The 20,982-nt window shown below is 39.4% G+C and overlaps 1 protein-coding gene across 3 annotated transcripts; it reads left to right on the top strand.

Annotated features, from left to right (window-relative positions):
• The first annotated feature begins 11,049 nt into the window (after positions 1-11,049).
• LOC110886813 lies at positions 11,050-19,135 on the top strand. Of its 3 annotated transcripts, XM_022134666.2 has the most exons (5): positions 11,050-11,209; positions 11,744-11,797; positions 13,155-14,295; positions 18,526-18,579; positions 18,846-19,135. In XM_022134666.2, the coding sequence occupies exons 3-5, from the start codon at positions 13,155-13,157 to the stop codon at positions 18,860-18,862; spliced, it is 1,212 nt and encodes a 403-aa protein (XP_021990358.1). In that variant the 5' UTR covers positions 11,050-11,209; positions 11,744-11,797; the 3' UTR covers positions 18,863-19,135. The 3 variants fall into 3 exon arrangements, 1 of the variants encoding a protein (XP_021990358.1); XR_002563037.2 differs by lacking the exons at positions 13,155-14,295; positions 18,526-18,579; positions 18,846-19,135 and adding an exon at positions 12,064-12,353 and having other exon boundaries at positions 11,053-11,209; XR_002563038.2 differs by lacking the exons at positions 11,050-11,209; positions 11,744-11,797; positions 13,155-14,295 and adding an exon at positions 17,835-17,991.
• Positions 19,136-20,982: the final 1,847 nt, after the last annotated feature.

Below are 20,982 nucleotides of genomic sequence, written 5' to 3'. Positions count from 1 at the left end.
ATTGAAAATTTTTCGAGGATTGCTGCGCCCTTGACTTCCTTGACCAAGAAGAAAGAAAAGTACATTTGGGGCCCGAAGCAGCAAGAGTCCTTTGAAATACTAAAGCAGAAGCTAAGCAACGCACCTGTGTTGACATTACCGGAAGGTACAGATGAATTCGTAGTTTACTGCGATGCATCACATACAGGCATGGGGTGTGTGCTTATGCAGAAGGGCAAAGTGATTGCCTATGCTTCAAGGCAATTAAAGGTGCATGAAAAGAATTACACCACCCATGATTTGGAGTTGGGTGCCGTTGTATTTGCACTGAAGTTGTGGAGGCACTACCTTTATGGTATTAAATTTGTGATTTATTCGGATCACAAAAGCCTTCAGCACCTGTTCAACCAGAAAGAGTTGAACATGAGACAACGCCGCTGGATGGAAACCCTGAATGATTATGACTGCGAAATCAGGTACCATCCCGGTAAGGCGAATGTAGTCGCCGATGCCTTGAGCAGGAAAGAAAGGGTAAAACCCATTCGAATCAATGCCAAGAGCATTGAAGTTAAAAATAATTTGATGGAAAGGATATTAGCTGCGCAGCGTGAGGCTGTGTTGGAAGCTAATTATCCTAATGAAAAGCTGGGAGTAACTGAGGAGCAGTTGACTCTTAGCAAGGATGGAATTCTTAGACTGAATGGACGTATATGGGTTCCAGTTTACGGAGGACTACGTGATGTTGTTCTCCAGGAAGCCCATAGTTCCAAATACTCAGTCCATCCTGGTGCTGACAAAATGTACCAAGACTTAAAGGCAAATTATTGGTGGATAGGCTTGAAAAAGTCTGTAGCCGCCCATGTAGCAAAGTGCTTGACTTGTGCTCAAGTCAAAGCCGAGCACCAAAAGCCGTCTGGCTTGCTACAACAGCCTGAACTTCCCGAGTGGAAGTGGGAATGCGTAACTATGGATTTCATAACCAAGTTACCCAAGACCAGGAAAGGAAATGATATAATATGGGTCATAGTCGATAGGCTGACTAAATCAGCTCACTTTCTACCCATCAAGGAGACGTATAGCTCCGATATGTTAGCCCAACTTTATGTTGATAAGATTGTAGCCTTACACGGCATACCTGTGTCTATTATCTCCGACAGGGATACTAGATACACATCTCATTTCTGGAAAAGTTTCCAGCAATCTTTGGGCACGCGTTTAAATTTTAGTACGACTTACCATCCACAGACGGACGGTCAAAGTGAGCGTACTATCCAAACGCTAGAAGACATGCTTCGTGCATGTGCGATCGATTTAGGTGGTAACTGGGATAAAAACCTACCCCTGATCGAATTCTCCTACAATAATAGCTACCACACCAGCATAAAGGCTGCGCCTTTTGAGGCATTATATGGTAGGAAATGCAGATCGCCTGTTTGTTGGGCGGAAGTAGGAGAGGTCCAATTATCGGGACCAGAGATTTTTTTCCAGACGACGGACAAGATTGTCCAGATCCGGGAACGTCTCAAGGCTGCCCGCGATAGGCAGAAGAGCTACGCTGATCCAAAGCGTAAGGATTTTCACTTCGAAGTGGGTGAAAAGGTATTGTTGAAAGTATCACCTTGGAAAGGGGTGATGCGTTTCGGCAAGAAGGGCAAGCTGAGTCCGAGATACATAGGACCTTTTGAGGTCATTGAACGAGTCGGATCAGTTGCCTATAAACTAAACTTGCCTGAAGAGCTCAATGGAATTCACAATGTGTTCCACATCTGCAATCTCAAAAAGTGCTTCGCCGACGAGTCGTTGGTGATTCCACACACAGATGTGCATATAGATGAGAGCTTAAAGTTTATAGAAAAACCCTTGTCGATTGAAGATCGACAGGTAAAGAAGCTTCGCAGAAAGCACGTACCGATTGTAAAAGTCAAATGGGATGCTCGTAGAGGTCCTGAATATACGTGGGAAGTCGAAGCTACAATGAAAGAAAAATACCCCTATTTATTTGAGTAAATCTCGGGTCGAGATTTATTTTAAGGGGGTGAGGATGTAACACCTCGAAATTTTGTGTCCAATGATGTGTTAACACGTGTCATTTGTTTACACGTGGCATCTATAATAAATAAAGGACTAATTTTGACAAACCTTGAAAGTATATAAATTCGAGGGTTATAAATGTCAACAAGGGTAAATATACTGTATAGTATCCCTAAATAATGCTTAAACCTTCAAACGAATAAATTATAGATCGTACAAAAATAAAACGCGGAAGAAAGTGAGAGATTACAAACTACAGGGGTTAACTGTGTCAACATGTTTAATAATACCTCTGAGTGACCCTTTAACGTCCCAAAGACTTTGTAACGGTATTATACCCTCACTAAAATAATATATATGAATTTCGCGAAGTTTCGATATGAAACGAGAAAGTTACGATCGAATTCGTAGAAGAAGGGTTAAAAGCGTCAACAGTGAAAGTTAAGGCTTTCCAATATAATTAATAAATAAACCAGGGACTTAATAATGCGGGTAATTAACACGAGGCCCCTATCGGTAAATAACCGAGGGCCAAACCGCAAAGTTACCCCTTCAAAACCGAAAGGCCAGGTGAATCATTACGAAAGATTTCGTTATTAATGGCCAGATTCTGTAATCATTACAAAAAGATTTAAAAATCCTGAATTCTTAACCTTAGGCGACCCGCGTAAGGTTTAAACATAAGTTGAGGCGGGCCGCGAGCCTCCTCTATTTCGCGTCTGATATTTGATCTTTAGGCGACCCGCATTAAAAAGCATGGGAACTCCCATGCGGGCCGCGTAAAGTGCCCAGATGCAGAATTGTAGTAACTACTTGGCTTTTGGACCATTTGAACGATCAAACCTTAATCAAAGAGGCATGGGCACCCTACAATTGACCCATATCACTCAGGGGACATCTACCCATCATCATGATCAGTAGTAGCATGTTGTGTAATGATTTTAGGCCTTGTTCTTGGCTATAAATAGCACCATTGTGCTCATAACATTCACAACATCAAAACTCACTCATCTGATCATTCCAAGAGCTCTAAAGCTTTCCCCTGTGTTCTTAAGTCTTCTCTTAAGCTTCTGTAAGTAATTCAACCTTTGTGGTTTCACATTTCCATAGTTATAGCTCATAAACGCAACCGTCGTAACTAACGGTTGTCATTACAATAACTCACAAATGATTCAGTCTTATGACGAATCAAAAATGGTTATGAGTTGGTATTTATGTGGGTATTAAACCTCTAAAATGGTTCCCCCTGATCACCACTCTAACTATGTCAATTATCGAGTCAAACGTGCGGTTAAAAAGTCAACAGAAAGCTATTTTAGCGATTCATGCATAATCTGTAATGTATATGTTATGGAACCTGTTTTGATAATCATAAAACATGATAATAAGTATATAAACATGTTTGCACTCGTTTGAATCGATCATTTACTATATAGAACCGGTTCGGAGCCGAATGTCGCAAAAGTTTGACTTTTGTTTTGACTTCAGTTCTGACCCGTTTTAGTGAGGTATAAATATACCCTAGGACTCTCTTAGGACCAGGTCACATGTTGGTATAAGCCTCTGTGGTCGGTTCATGAGTTATCCGAGTCTTTTACGTATTTCCGTCATTCGCCTAAAAGTTGACCGTAACGGCCTTTTAAAATTAAAACGAGTATTTCGGACACGTGAACGGACCAAAACCTTGCTTGTTAAATTATAAGCATGTCCTTAAAGTTTCACGACAATACGAGGTCTAGAGTGAGAGTTATGCTAAAAGGCGCACTTTTAAGAAAGTTTTATAATTAACGGCGTAATTAGCATAACGCCCATCTAACCCAAGTTTTCGTCACCAAAACTTTTACCCACTGTGGTAAAATAATATTTTGGGAATTTTAAAGATTTTTAATAATTTTTACCTTGCTCATAACCTGCGGTTATGGCTACGGTTCGGTAAATACCGAATATGCCCTTTTTGGCCAAAACGGGAGTTCTACAAGGTCTTTTGACCCGATTCCAGTTGCTACTGGTTTTAAATAATAAATAAAGTATTTTAAGCTTTATAAGCTGTTCGGGAAACTCAGATTTCCTGTAGAACTCGAAAATCCCTTTTAAAGTCTTTAAAATGACCGAAAAGCCCCTACGGGGCATAATATAAACTTAAACTTGTTACGGGCATTACGGAAGGTATCCTACTGATACCAAAATACTTTTAAGGCATATTGACTTAGGAAATAAGCGTACGACTCTTATGGTTAACCGTTTCGCCTATTTGCGCACACGGTACGGCTCACGGAACTAGTTTTCGTGCAATAGCCGATATGGGTCAAATTATATTATTTGAACCCCAAAATCCAGAGTATGAACTATAAACCCATATAAAACAAGTCTCTGAACTTGTTGGGTCCAAATCATACTCCATTCTCGGTTTTCGCCTTTTCGTGCGAATTAACCATATCTATATATCGGAATCAACCGGTTTAAGCTACGGCTAATACAAGGACCGTTAGGATTCTAAGAGGTTAATTAAAACCTTCGTTCCAGATTAGGAGCCCCAGTAAAAGCTATCGGTGACTTGATCTAAATTAAGGATTAATACTTGCAAAGGTAAATACTTTTGACTTATTTCCCCTATATGGGCTTGGGTTACGGTATACTAATACCGCTTGATTGAGCATTATATACTTCCATCGCTTAGGTGGTTAATTGATTAAATATGATTGGCTCATTTAAACAGTTTTGTTGCTTATAAGCCTTTGGGGGGTTTAATGACCGTTGTCCCGGATATCCTCGGCATCATTTTACGAAATGGCCACGACCATCGACATCCCGGTGTAGGCGTACACCCGGTATAAAGTGTCGACATTAAAACTAAAAGACGTAGCCGTTGGTTTCTGTACTACGGTTTTACGCAAACGTGGTGTGTCTATAAATCTTTAACCCGGCACGACCCGGGCTACTGAACGCATAAAAGAACATGTAAAACGTTCACAAGATCATTATGAATTTTCCCAAGTTAAAAAGAGTTTGTGCCTTGTGCATTCAAATCAATTTTAATAAACATTTTCAAATGTGTCAGTTGAATGTATTTACCAGTGTAAACTGACGTATTTTCCCCAAAAGATTAAGTGCAGGTACCTAAACGTAATTGGCTGGTATTAGCTCCCTAGCGTCGGGATAAGCCTCGCAAGCTTGATTGCAGTATCTGATGGAACAATACTTTATCTGTATTTACGATCCACTGTGGATATTCAACTTCTGTAATACATTTTGATATTACAATCAGAGGTTGAAATTTATATATTTATCTTATGCTTCCGCTGTGCATTATATAATTGTGTGGTTTGACTATATTGTTGCCAACATCGTCACGGTAATCCCCCACCGGGCCCACCGGTGAGACACGTGGAAACCGGGGTGTGACAAGTATAAAGAACGATTCTTTCCGGCGTGCAAACCGCCGGATCATCTGGGCCGGGTAAAGACGGAGAGAATCTCTCAGGGATCTGATATGTGGCAATAAAGGATTTGAAATCTTCCTTTGTTAGAACGGAACGTATTAATGAACGGCCCGTTCGGCTCATTGTTGAAGAAGATTGGAGAATAGACAGGGAAAATGTTTGGAGAAGAAGAAGATATGAGTTACAAAGAAATGGGGGGGGGGTCACTCCGGGTTTTAATGAAGTTGCAGAGTAGGGGCGGTAACCGTTTAATCAACAATTTAAAAATCAAATTGTGATTAGGGGCACGTGTATTATAACGACGATCCCCAACCGTTGGATTATTCAGACTTTATCGATTCCGGAGAACCGTCGTAAAACTGCCATCATTAAAGGGACCCACTGTCCTTGTCTGAGAAACGCCGCTACAGTTCCGGAGCCACTTTTTTAGCCTAGGCTCACATGAATCGGGCCTCGTGACCTGGGGCTAGAGATGACTTGACGACGAGGCCCACGTGTTGCCCAGTGAGCTCGTCTTGGGCTTCTATCATTTGGGCCGGCTTATAAGACCAAACCAGATCTCTTTCCTTTTGAGAGACAAAAGGAAATGGCGGGAAAAGCATTAGACGTGATATCTCTGATATCATTAAATGCTTGACGGAGAGAGAGAACATAGTCGTCGGAAAGGAGGTACTGTGCAGCTGGCTTCTTTAATAAGGCTGAAGATCCAGCCGTTGGGGCTGAGACACGTGTCTGAGTTCCCCAACACTTCCAAGACACCGTTAGATGGTCTCAGTCGGATCTTTCCTTCGAGATAAGTGATCTCCTTTATATAAGGAAGGTAGAACACCCTGTTAACGGTATGCATTCAATAACCCTTCTCATTAAACACACTTGCACTTCATTTATTCCGACATTCCTCGGACCACATTAAACACACACCACACAGAATTCACACCAAAGAGAATATTCCGACGAGCACACACTCGTCGGAATAAGCTTCTCATCTTCCGGCAGGTTACTTATTCTCACGCCGGAGCTTGGTCACGGATTCCCCCTCCGGGGTCCTCCGTGGCGAGGCTAACGGTGTTCTCTTTTGTAGGACGACGATGTTAAACCTTTGCAACGTTGACGAGGCCTGCTGACTATCCACCAGGATTAAGGACTCGACAAATATAAACCCTAACTAATATATTTTATCTGATATTAATACTCTTTCTAGTTTCTAGTCATATCTTAAGCAAATAAAACAATCATTGTGGAGGAAATAACAATGAAAACAGTTATGGCCCATATAACAATCATAAAAGGACCCCATAAGTTATGGCACTAACTGTCTAACCATGACTCTGGAGTAATTGGTCAGCTGGACCGATGATAACAGTTATGGCCATATAAGGTCCCGTAAGTTTTCTCACCATGTCGTAATGACGAAATGTGATCAAAGGCGGACCCAGTAATTATTTGCTGGGATGCCGATGAGACGTTCAACCATATTTTTAACGGGTGCGGTCGGGTTTTTTCCTAAAAATACACTGATTTTTTTTCAAGGGGTGTTTGCCCGCACACCCACGATTGTGGGTAGGTACGCCCCTGAATGTGATACGTGTGTACCGAACATTCAATCTATCTTACTGAGACATGTGACTTAAACAACAGTTGTATTAAGTTATGAGTTGGTTAGTTAGTACCCACACGATGTATTGATAAAATGACCTGAATGTGTTTTTAATTGCAAACATAATTGCCCTGTTTTTTTAATGTGTATTAAATACGTATATACATATACATACAAATTACAGTATACATTAATACGCTATCGCTTTTGTTAAAAAAAATATATTTATACACTGCTGATGTAGAAAGAAAAACACAAATTTTAGTTCTAAGATTTTAAATAACTTATATAAGTTAAATAAATTAATAGCCTATTGTCACCATATTTTTAGTTTGGTCAATTATGTTAAAAACTATCACATTGCATTTTTCAAACTAATAATCTTATTTCCTAACCGAAAAATTAAAAGAGGCGGGCTAAAATGGCAAAAATATTATAACAATCTTTTAAAGTTGTGAAAGTTGAATGATATTCATAATACTTTTTAAATGTTATATGCTTCTAGAGGTTATATATAAAGTTGAATGACCAATTGAGAAATAAGTTGGAGGTATTTTTAATATCCTTTGATAGCTAAGTTTTACCACTTTTTGATGTTGGAGAAAACAAAAAATAAAATAAATAAAATAAAAATTAAAAAAAAAATCCTTTTTATACAAGTTGCTATATATCCTATGTAAATTTAATTATTTTTCAGTTTATACAACACATCAAATCAGATGTTGTATTTCTTATGCTACACGGTATATACAAGTTACTATCCTATGTAAATTTAATTATTTTTAGTTTATACAACGCATCAAATCAGATGTTGTATTCCTTAGGCTACACGGTATGGGCGTCATTGGCCCCTCCATCTCAGCAATTCATCACTCAATAACGCCCCCCACACCATACCATGGGCGTTATTAGGGGGGGGGGGGGGGGGGCTATTGAAGGCCAACCATTGAAATAAGGAGAATTCGCGAGGTGTTGTGTCACTTGTGTGTGTATGAGTTATTAAAGGTAAGGGTGCCATTGTTGAAAGTAAGAAAAGAGAGGACTCGAGCCCATACCATGCTAACTATTGAGAAAAGACAATAGAGCCCCCTTGTTAACGTGACACAATCCCTACCATCTCCAAACGATAGCCTGTAGCCTTATAAACCAATTTAGTAACTTTAAGGGGAAAACACAATTTAACAATAAACTATACATATATATATATATAAAGACTATTTTACCCTCTACCCTGGAGTGATTGCACCCACTATACAAGATTGTTGCTCTTACAAGTAAAGGACCACTTTGAAGAGACTTGAACTCCAGTTATACAAAAATATGATGGTAGAGATGATTGTTTGCCTTTGGAGTCTTCCCAAAATGATTATATCTCTGCAAGTGTATATTCTAAGTCTATGATTGTTTCTTCTACATATTAGATCTGTGTCCAATTTATATTGATAAACTTGAGATATCGAATTTTTATATGTGAATGTACAAATGTGGTAAGAGATTGCAAAAGATATATATATCATTAACGTATAAGATAACTGTAATTGTAGACTTTATGACAAATGGATGCAATGTTTTAAAAACCGATTTGTTAATAGTATCGGGTTGCGCTTAGAAACTGTTGAACCGGACGATTTAACCGAATTGACTAATTAACCCTATAATGCCATAAAAATACAATTTCAACTCAAAAAATAATCTAAAACGACATCATTCCATAATAAAAAATAAGTTTTTTCAACAAAGTTTTATTAAATAAAAGTCTAAAATATTTTTATGGCGTTGGAATGTTGAATGCATCAAGTTCACGGCCCCCTATGAAAATAAACTCATGAATATAAAACTTGCAAAATTATATAGATACCACAATAAAACAAACACTAATGAACCCTCAATTGTACTAAAAGGTTACAAAAGATTAGTGGGCCATAAACTTATTTTTTCGGCTTTAGATATATGATTAACCGAAACCGAAAGTTTGGTTATTCAAAAACAATAACCGAACCATCGGTTATTGCTTCGATTCAGTTTTTTTAGTTTGGTTATTTCGGTTATTCGGTTTCGGTTAATTCGATTTTATGCTCACCCAGTGTAGAGAGAAAGAATGGGGAGGAGGGGCATCCGGAATTGAGAATTCAACAATTTGTGGAAACTCTTGAAACAAATTTTTCAACGTCTATTTCACACAGTACAAATCATCTTCATTGTCACACCCCCAAAATACCACATGCGGAAACCCCCGCGAGGCGTGTGACGTACCAGGATCCAAGCCACCATTCACATAGAACTCATAAATGTATTTAAATAAACTTTCATTCATTAACATAAAGTGTTACAAATGTTACATGTCATTCATTGTATACAGCGGAAGCATAATTCATTTGTTAAGTATTTCATAAACCATGTGTACATAAACCATTAAGCTTGTATGGAGATTCTTTGTTTCTCGACCCATGACCACTCCAGCCTTCCAGACAGCAAGTTCCACAAGATATAACCCTATAAACCTGCAAGCATGCAGACAAGTGTGTCAGACTACGCTGGTGAGTTCAAAGTATTGTTAACGCGTTTAGTTACCAGATGTGTGTTACAACAGTTCAACGTTTAGTTTTGATGTTGTTATTACTCGATTACCGTATGTGGCGACTAGATGTGAATGCCCAACCCCAATGCCTCCATTTAGGCATTGGTCATGATGTCAAGGTATCAAACAACCTTGAATAGATGTAAGGGGTCTTATATGTACACGATGAGAATGCCCAACCCCAATGCCTCTAACTAGGCATTGGTCATGAAGTCCAGGTAATTAGTTCACGCCCGTCCTTTCGGCCCGGTGTGAGGGTGCCAAACCTAATAGCGCTATCAACTAAATACCTCGTTGCTTCTTCAGCAACACGGTAGATGTATGGGGTCTTACATGATTTATACTGTGTTCAATAACCAACATCCCAAATAAACAGTTTACCCAGTATTCCCTTTAGAAACGTTTACCAGATGTCCCAAACCACCGGGACGCATGCTTAGAAAAGTGCAATGAACTCACCTTAGGTTTGCTCGGTAAGATTAATTATTCGTTTAACAGTTGTTCAACACGCCCTAACATGGGTACCAGTAACAATTAGTTTCGAATGCACATACATTAGATATTCCACGCATGACTAATTCATATACTCCCAAATCACATACCACGTAGTCTAATGTATACGTAACACACATAATATCATACGTATTATAACAGTTGAGCATACAATATAATTAGCATCGTACATCAAAATGTCACATAGTAAGTGATTAAATCCCCCAATACCCTTAAACCAAGCACCTTTCTATCAATTATCATCCATCAGTTGACTCGCACACACACATACACATCAAACAGGTCGGACATCATATGAGTATCATTTAACCAGCAATTCTAGTGTACATGTTACACAAATTTCGTAGATACAGTTATTTGTATCATCATCAACAGTACCACTTTATTAACCGGCCTAAGCATTAAATTCAATCCAAACCACCCAGCCCATCACCAACTCACTGTTTAACCAGCCCACAGTTTATGTTGCGGCCCATTCCTATCGATATGTGTCTAATGATTCATGCATTCTAGTGTCTACGGCCCACAACAATAACGTGCAACCTACTCTTGTCTGACTACTTAAAGTGGTGTGCGGCCCATTATAGGCTTGTGATCCAGTACAGATGTGTGGCCCCAAAACACATACATAAAGTAATAATGCTCTACTATCAGTTTTGAATAGAATACACATGGGCTCATAATTAATTGTCAGCAAATATTTGATAAGTCAACATGATCTCTGTAACACCCCAAAAACCTACAAGCATGTATATTATATAGTTAAATAAAAATATAAACCTAGTTAGAATGTAATTTGAAAGAATAACCTAAAAGAGAAGGTTTAGTTAATTAAAGACGAATTGTAGAAACTTGAGGGACCAAATAAGGAAAAGGGGAAAGTGATTTTCTTAAAAATCAAATACTAACACACACCACACACACTTCAGTGTGTGTGTGTGTCGACTGAACCAAGGGGAAACAAACCCCAAGCCCTCAAGTTCTACAAATTCAGCAAATTGAAGCAGAATTCTTGGTCCAAATCAATGCATGTTTGCATAAAAACGATCATCTAAGCTAGACAAACGAATGGTAAGTCGAATTCCATGATTTGGTAATTTTTCATGAATGGGTTTTGATTTAGTATGAAGCTTTCTTTGAAATTGATTATGAATGTATGTTGGAATTACCTTATAGAGGGCCAAATCATGTTTAATTTCTGATTTAGTTAAAGATTTATATAAAACCCACTTGCAAATGTGATGATAGGAAGAATTATAAAAGTTCTATGTTAATTGGTATGATGACTAGAATTGGTAGTGTTCATATCAACGGGTTGTTAGTTAGAAACAATTTATGAATGAAAGTTGCATAGAAAATTATTAGAATTTGATGTTCTTGATGAAGTTGATATGAAATGGTTAAGTTATGCTCATAATACTTGTACTCTATGCTTGATAGGTAGTACGCACGCCAAGTGTTTGTTAAAATGCTTGAAAGAAATAAATCTCATATTGATGCATTATTACATTGATTAGGACCTAGACAACCTTGAATGATAATGCATATTTTAAGAACGAATTTCAAATATGACATGAGATTAAAGTACGTGAATTCGGAATGTAGGAATAAAAGAAGAAAGTTCAAGTCAATCCGGGTCGCAAGCGAAGGACGGCAAAGGTAAGTTCTTGCTTACATTGTATTATTAGCATGTAATGTGGTTATATCCTATTGTTCAATGGTTGGAATTGTTTTAATTGTGATAAGTTGATGTGAGCCGTATATGTAAATTATATAAGGGTCGTATGAGTTAAAAGGGTAGAATGAGAAGTTTAGAGGAGCTTATGTCCGAAAGAAGGTTTAAAAGGCTTACTTGAGGTCCATACTTGTAATTGATGTCGTATGAATTTTGTAATGAGAATTTCTAACGGTTTGCTTGTATGTAGGTAAATCTACTTGTTAAATGGCGTCACTCGGATCGAACACACTCATGAAGCACGCTTCCGCAAGGATATTAGCTTTGGTCAAAACTTTTGTTAAATGTACTTTTTGGTAAAATGGGTCTTTTTGTAAGTAACAAAACTTGTTTGTTGTTAGATGTCGAACTCGTGGTCGAAGACAATGTTAGTTGTTTATGAATGTTGGGTTGTAAGTTAATTTAACATCTTCTAGTTAGTCATGCTATGGTTAAATGCAGAATTTTTGCTTATGAATTATTTGACCCGTTCGGTATTTTTGTCGAATGAAGCTCGTTAGCGTCTTTTAAGTTTTGGCCCCTTTCAAGTTGGTATCAGAGCCTAGGTTTGAGAGATTCGAGTAGGCTGTGGTGCTCGAACTCAAACCGAAAGCTCTTGTGAAAGTGTGTTCGACCCAAAGCGCCACGCAAGTAAGTGATTTAAAGATTTTATGTTTATAGATAGAAATGGGATTGGGTTATGGTTTAGTTGCTAGTATAACATGGTTGGGAACGTTAAGGTGCTCTATGGAAGGTTTCGGGGCTGCCCGGGACCATTTCGGGTTGGAAATAGGGGCAGGGAATGAGAATTTTGGTTTTACAGCGCCTGCACATCAGAAAGGCCGTCGGCGACGGACCCCTATACCGTCGGCGACGGTACCCCTTCACCCGACGGCTTAAGTTCCTGCCTACGGGCTAAAGTCAGCGACGCAACTTTCTAAGGACCGTCGGCGACGCACACCTTTGCCGTCGGCGACGGCCCCTCCCTGTCTGCTTTTCCTGAACTGTTTGTTTGTTATGCAAGGGCCTTTAATTCAGTCTTAAATCTTCGTTTAACCTAAAGAACACCTCAAATTGTTTATGAAGCTAAGAATTTAAGATAATTAACATGTTTTAATGACGAATGTGTAAAAGAACGGAAGTCATGTATATAAAAGAATGAAGTAACTAATGTCTTAGAATGTTGTAAGGAAAGATTTAAGAAGTTTATGACTTATGAGAATGAGTTATTAAGAATGAATAGTATATAGAACGATGAGGAGAACGAATGTGATAATACTTGACACGAATGTTTATTTGTAGATGGCAAGTGGAGGAAATACGCATACTACCGAACGTATAACTCGAGATGAGTTAAACAAGATGATTTCCGATGAAGTAACGAAGGCAATTGATGCAAATGTTTCAAGGCTAGCACAAGAAGTGGAGGGTCAAGTATTAAGTACAGTGGAGAATATGGTCACTAGCAAAGTAGAGGAATTGAAAGAGATGATAACTGGGATTCAAGGCAAGAAGGAAGCAAGACGGTGCACCTACAAGGATTTCATGGCATGTAAGCCTACGACTTTTAATGGGGAAATTGATCCCATCGAATGCCAAAGATGGATAGCCAACATGGAAGGGGTGTTCATTCGAAGCCATTGCGACAAGGAAGACCAAGTCATGTTTGCCACGGGGCAACTCATGCGAAGGGCTAAGGATTGGTGGGACTCGTATAGTAAGGAGATTGGAGAAAATCGAGTTCAAACCTTGACTTGGCAAGAATTCAAACAGCCTTTTATCAAGTACCATTGTCCACAATCAGCTGTGGATCGGATTCAAGAAGATTTTCTCCGATTGCGACAAAGGGATGAATCAGTTAATGAAATCACGAACACTTTCCTCGATCAGCTGAAGTTTTGTGAAGAGATAGTTGGGACAGAAAGGAAGAAGATTATTCGTTATCATGGCATGCTCAAAGCTGAAATTCGGGAGTTCATAACTCCTTCAAAATGTGAAACCTTGGACGAGATCATTGATTTAGCAAGGGATAGAGAAATCGAGATAAAGAGGCAAGATGAACGTGGGGAGAAAAGGCAAGTTGAGAAGGGGTCAACTCAAGGCTCATCCAAGAAACCCAAAACGCAAGATCAAGGAAAGAAGGAAGCTTCCAAAGGCGGGTTCCCACGATGCAAAACATGTGGAAAACCCCATTCTGGTGAATGCTTATTGGGAAGGAAGGGGTGTTACAATTGCGGGCAAGAAGGGCATCCGTACTATAACTGTCCGAATCCCAAGAGGGTGTGCTACAATTGTAATGAATCGGGCCATGTGAAAGCTGATTGCCCAAAGCTCAAACAAGGGTCGAAGAAGGAAGGAAAGAAAGAAGAAACCGCGAAAGCGAAGGGAAGAATGTTTCAAATCTCCACGGAAGAAGCAAGAGCTCACCCGAATGTGGTCTCAGGTATCTATATGATAAACTCTATACCCACGTATATATTATTTGATACCGGAGCTAGTAGGTCATTCATTTCTAGTGAGCTTGTATGTTCCCCTTTATTCATGATAGAAAGAATGTGTACACCTCTCGAAGTAGAAATTGCCGATTGTAAGAGTTACCTTTTGCACGAAATATGTAGAGGTTGTAAAATCACCATAGATGATGAAGATTTTGATATTGATTTGATTCCCATGGTTTTGGGAGAATTTAAAGTAGTGGTAGGTATGGATTGGTTATCCCGTTATCACGCGGAAATTTTATGCGAAAACAAAATTATTCATGTGACATCCCCTAAAGGGAAACGGGTAACCATTCATGGGGAAAGGGAAGTAGGAGCAAAATTTTGCACTATCCTAGAAGCAATTAAGTACGTGAGGAATGGAAGTAAAGCATTTTTGGCCTATGTAGTCGATACCAAATTAGGAGCTTTAAAACTTGAAGATACTAAGGTAGTGAATGAATACCCGGATGTATTTCCGGATGAATTGCCGGGACTTCCACCCGAGCGGGAAGTCGAGTTTCGTATCGAATTAGAACCAAATGCCAAACCGGTAGCCAAAGCCCCTTACCGGTTGGCACCCGCGGAAGTACGGGAATTAATGATCCAATTACAAGAACTTCTCGACAAGGGTTTCATACGCCCTAGCGTATCCCCGTGGGGAGCGCCTGTTTTGTTTGTTAAAAAGAAAGATGGGTCGATGAGAATGTGCATCGACTACCGTGAACTTAACAAACTCACGGTAAAGAACCGATACCCACTTCCGAGAATAGATGATCTCTTTGATCAACTACAAGGGGCGAGTTGGTTCTCAAAAATCGACTTGCGATCGGGCTACCATCAAGTACGAGTAAGGGAAGAGGATGTACCTAAGACTGCGTTCAGAACTCGCTACGGACATTACGAATTCCTGGTAATGTCATTCGGGTTAACTAACGCTCCGGCCGCTTTTATGGATCTAATGAATAGGGTATGCCGAAATATGTTAGACCGGTTTGTCATAGTGTTTATTGATGATATTTTAGTATACTCTCGTAGCGAGTCTGAACATGCAAGTCATTTACGTCAGGTACTCGAGACGCTTCGAAAGGAAAGATTATATGCTAAGTTTTCTAAGTGTGCGTTTTGGCTTAGGGAAGTGCAGTTTTTAGGACATGTAATTAACGAAAAGGGGATTTTAGTGGATCCCTCTAAGGTAGAAGCCGTGATGAAATGGGTACCCCCGAAGAATGTAGGTGAAGTAAGAAGTTTCTTAGGTCTAGCCGGCTATTATCGGAGATTTATCCAAGACTTCTCCAAAATAGCCCTCCCTTTAACTAAACTAACAAAGAAAGAAGAAAGGTTCGAATGGAATGATGATCAGCAGAAAGCTTTTCGAATGTTAAAGGAGAAATTGTCAAGTTCCCCCGTTCTAGCGCTGCCAGAAGGAACGGAAGACTTAGTGGTTTATGCAGACGCATCTCATCAAGGGTTGGGTTGTGTCTTGATGCAACGAGGCAAGGTCATTGCCTATGCTTCAAGACAACTAAAGCAACATGAAACTAACTATCCAACCCACGATCTCGAACTGGCGGCGGTAGTGTTTGCCTTAAAAATCTGGAGGCATTATTTGTATGGAACGAAATGCACCATTTATTCGGACCACAAAAGCCTTAAATACTTCTTCGAGCAGAAAGATCTCAATATGAGGCAACGAAGGTGGCTAGAGTTGATCAAAGATTACGACTGCGACATTCTTTACCATCCGGGAAAAGCTAATGTTGTAGCGGATGCGCTAAGCCGGAAGGAATACCCACCACCCATTCGAGTGAAATCGATGAGAATGATAGTTACACCAAACCTTCTTGAAACGATACGAAAGGAGCAAGACGAATCCTTGAATAAGGGCGATCCGAAAGGTGAAAGAACGAAAGGGTTTGAAAGTGAACTTGAAGCAAACGCGAGCGGATTAAGAACAAGGTTTGGGCGAGTTTGGATACCGCGACACTGTGAAGCAAAGACATTATTATTGGAAGAAGCACACAAGTCCCGTTACTCGGTCCATCCGGGAGCCACTAAAATGTATCGCGACTTGAAGGAAAATTATTGGTGGCCGGGAATGAAACGTGATATTGTTAAGTATGTATCTAAATGCTTGACATGTTCCCAAGTAAAGGCGGAACATCAAAAACCGTACGGGAAACTACAACCCCTAGAAATTCCAGTATGGAAATGGGAGAATGTGGCTATGGATCTGGTGACTAAACTTCCGAAAACCAAGAAAGGGCATGATGCAATATGGGTCGTTGTTGACCGTCTTACCAAAAGTGCCCATTTTCTACCCATTCGAGAGACCTATTCCTCGGAAAGGTTAGCGGAAGTTTATGTGAATGAAATCGTTTCCCGCCATGGTGTGCCGGTGTCTATCGTCTCAGACCGGGATACGCGATTCACCTCCCGCTACTGGCGGAAGTTTCATGAAGGAATGGGTACTCAATTGCATCTAAGTACCGCATACCACCCGCAAACGGATGGCCAATCCGAACGAACGATTCAAACTCTCATAGACATGTTGAGAGCATGCGTGATAGATTTCGGGGGAAATTGGGATGAACATTTGCCGCTAGTAGAATTTTCATATAATAATAGCTACCAAAGTAGTATACAAATGGCGCCGTATGAAATGCTGTATGGAAGAAGGTGTAGAACCCCGGTTTGTTGGGGAGAAGTAGGGCAAAGGGAACTCGCACCGAATGATGTGGTGGCGATAACCAACGAAAAGATCGACGTCGTACGGGCTCGGTTAAAAGCGGCGCAAGACCGACAAAAGTCCTATGCGGATAGAAGAAGTCGCCCTATTGAGTTCCAAGTGGGGGACCGAGTATTTTTGAAGGTGTCTCCGTGGAAAGGTATAATTCGATTTCGTAAGCGAGGAAAGCTGGGTCCCCGATATATCGGACCGTTCGAGATTCTAGCTCGAGTTGGAAAGGTGGCCTACCGGTTGAATCTACCATCTTCTTTGGAAGGGATTCATAGTACCTTTCACGTGTCGCAATTACGAAAATGCTTAGCGGATGAAACGGCCCATGTACCAATTGAAGACATTGAGATCGATGAGAAAATGAATTATATAGAAAGACCGGTAGCTATAAAAGATTCCAAAGTAAAGACGCTTCGTAACAAGGAAATCAAGCAAGTCTTAGTCCAATGGCAACACAGAAAGGGATCGGATCTCACTTGGGAGTCGGAGGATGAGATGAAGAAGTTCTACCCGTTTTTATTTGGTACGTTAGCCGGGTTTCGAGGACGAAACCTCTTTTAAGGGGGGTGGACTTGTAACACCCCAAAAACCTACAAGCATGTATATTATATAGTTAAATAAAAATATAAACCTAGTTAGAATGTAATTTGAAAGAATAACCTAAAAGAGAAGGTTTAGTTAATTAAAGACGAATTGTAGAAACTTGAGGGACCAAATAAGGAAAAGGGGAAAGTGATTTTCTTAAAAATCAAATACTAACACACACCACACACACTTCAGTGTGTGTGTGTGTCGACTGAACCAAGGGGAAACAAACCCCAAGCCCTCAAGTTCTACAAATTCAGCAAATTGAAGCAGAATTCTTGGTCCAAATCAATGCATGTTTGCATAAAAACGATCATCTAAGCTAGACAAACGAATGGTAAGTCGAATTCCATGATTTGGTAATTTTTCATGAATGGGTTTTGATTTAGTATGAAGCTTTCTTTGAAATTGATTATGAATGTATGTTGGAATTACCTTATAGAGGGCCAAATCATGTTTAATTTCTGATTTAGTTAAAGATTTATATAAAACCCACTTGCAAATGTGATGATAGGAAGAATTATAAAAGTTCTATGTTAATTGGTATGATGACTAGAATTGGTAGTGTTCATATCAACGGGTTGTTAGTTAGAAACAATTTATGAATGAAAGTTGCATAGAAAATTATTAGAATTTGATGTTCTTGATGAAGTTGATATGAAATGGTTAAGTTATGCTCATAATACTTGTACTCTATGCTTGATAGGTAGTACGCACGCCAAGTGTTTGTTAAAATGCTTGAAAGAAATAAATCTCATATTGATGCATTATTACATTGATTAGGACCTAGACAACCTTGAATGATAATGCATATTTTAAGAACGAATTTCAAATATGACATGAGATTAAAGTACGTGAATTCGGAATGTAGGAATAAAAGAAGAAAGTTCAAGTCAATCCGGGTCGCAAGCGAAGGACGGCAAAGGTAAGTTCTTGGTTACATTGTATTATTAGCATGTAATGTGGTTATATCCTATTGTTCAATGGTTGGAATTGTTTTAATTGTGATAAGTTGATGTGAGCCGTATATGTAAATTATATAAGGGTCGTATGAGTTAAAAGGGTAGAATGAGAAGTTTAGAGGAGCTTATGTCCGAAAGAAGGTTTAAAAGGCTTACTTGAGGTCCATACTTGTAATTGATGTCGTATGAATTTTGTAATGAGAATGTCTAACGGTTTGCTTGTATGTAGGTAAATCTACTTGTTAAATGGCGTCACTCGGATCGAACACACTCATGAAGCACGCTTCCGCAAGGATATTAGCTTTGGTCAAAACTTTTGTTAAATGTACTTTTTGGTAAAATGGGTCTTTTTGTAAGTAACAAAACTTGTTTGTTGTTAGATGTCGAACTCGTGGTCGAAGACAATGTTAGTTGTTTATGAATGTTGGGTTGTAAGTTAATTTAACATCTTCTAGTTAGTCATGCTATGGTTAAATGCAGAATTTTTGCTTATGAATTATTTGACCCGTTCGGTATTTTTGTCGAATGAAGCTCGTTAGCGTCTTTTAAGTTTTGGCCCCTTTCAATCTCAGTAAATAATATTCACTCACATACTAATAACCGCCTATATCCTCCAATCATTCATCATCATATATGTCATCCCATGGCCTTAATCGGTCAAAGACTACCTTCACATGCATCCTATTCTGACCTATCCAACAAATACAAGCATGATTTGACCAGCAACTAAATATGATTGGCCAGTCATAAGGTTGCCGATCATAAAGTCGCCGCGAGTTCCTATTTGTTTAGTTTTATATGGCTGCACATGCATGGTCATTATATAGTCAAAAGGGTTTACATGCTATGGCCGACAACTATGAATTGCGTTATGATGCTATTGGACCACTTAATAAAAGATCACACAATTCTTGTTACACAATCCGGCCACTTTGCATGAGATCACGTTAATAAGAACACATACAGCATCATCAAATATATTATCAAATATCAATATCAACAAGCAAGAATTACTAACCAAGGTTTCGACCAATCACTGTTACTATCTCGATCAAGGGGGGGGGGGTTCTCCTATCGACGCAATTCAGGTGAGGAAGAATAGGGTTTTTGACTTGTGATAGAAGTTTAATCTAATGATCACTAATACGTATTTATAAAGGATAATGATATTAGGGCGGTTCATGATATACCGAGATGTTGGACAAGTAATGGGCTCAAGCCCAATCGCATACATAGGTTCTTGTTATGTTAAAACTTGTGAAGTTTATACGGGTTTTATTATATTACCAAGAGTGGGCCGAATATAAAACTTACACGCACACTAAAATAGTATATCGGGCCAAGATCAAACGAAACAAGGTGGGCTGCCATGATTAAATCAAAACAACGATGTATCGGGCTCGGGTGTGACACTACGGAAATGTTATTTAATAGTTTATTGTACCGATCAATTTCACAAGTTCACACGAATGAAGCGTTTCAACGTACTAGAGAAAGATTACGAGAAGTAAAGATCAAAAGATGAAAAATGTTACCGACCTTGAAGGTTCTGGGTTGTCACATTCATACTAGTACTTTATTGTTATATCTTATAGGATTAGGATCAAATACAAAGGATCCTAATTGTAAGAAGTGTAAGAAGGATTTATAGAGTGACAAGTGTCCAATAACCTAAAAAACCCACTACACAAAAAAACCCCACTACAAAAAAAAAAAAAAAAAAAAAAACCTTAAACATCCACCACCACCAAAAACCTAAACACCCCCCCCCACATCACCCACCCTTAAAAAAAAAATAATAATTTTTTTTTTTTTGCCGAGGGGGTGGAGGGCGGGGGTTTAGGCTTTTGGGTGGGGGTGGGGTTGGGTGTTTAGTTTTTTTTTTTTAGGTTTTGGGGGGTGGGGGGTAGGTTTTTTTAGGTTTTTGGGGGGTGGGGTGGGGGTGAGGGGGGTTAGTTTTTTTTAGGTTTTTTTTTAGGGGGGGGGGGGGTTTAGGTTTTTTGAGGGTTTTTTGATGAGGTATAGTTTTTTTTTTTGTTTTTTTTGCCGGGGGTGGGGTGGGGGGTGGGCGGGTTTAGGTTTTTGGGTGGGGGGGGGGGGGGGGTTAGGTTTTTGGGTGGTGGTGGGGTGGGGTGGGGGTGGGTGGGTGTTTAGGTTTTTGGTGGTGATGTAGTGGGTTTAGTTTTAAGTCATTGGACACTTGTCACTCTATAAATCCTTCTTACACTTCTTACAATTAGAAGCCTTTGTAGAATAACTTGACCCATATCTTATAATCAATTATGTTTTGGTGACTTTTTGAATGAAGCAAAGCCACGTTTATTAATTTATAACTCGATTGACATTTTGGGTTTTGTCGTCCCCTT

This window comes from Helianthus annuus, chromosome 10 (assembly GCF_002127325.2).
Source record: "Helianthus annuus cultivar XRQ/B chromosome 10, HanXRQr2.0-SUNRISE, whole genome shotgun sequence".
Lineage (NCBI taxonomy): Eukaryota > Viridiplantae > Streptophyta > Magnoliopsida > Asterales > Asteraceae > Helianthus > Helianthus annuus.
Note: the sequence above shows the minus strand (reverse complement) of the source record. Positions and strands in the feature narration are given on the sequence as shown.

What these genes read in the sequence shown, in the direction of transcription:
- LOC110886813 (XM_022134666.2), top strand. Translation starts at nt 13,155, where the DNA reads ATGGCAAGTGGAGGAAATACGCATACTACCGAACGTATAACTCGAGAT. An exon ending in TCACCCGAATGTGGTCTCAG is followed by an intron (nt 14,296 to 18,525) that starts GTATCTATATGA and finishes TTCGGAATGTAG; the next exon opens with GAATAAAAGAAGAAAGTTCA.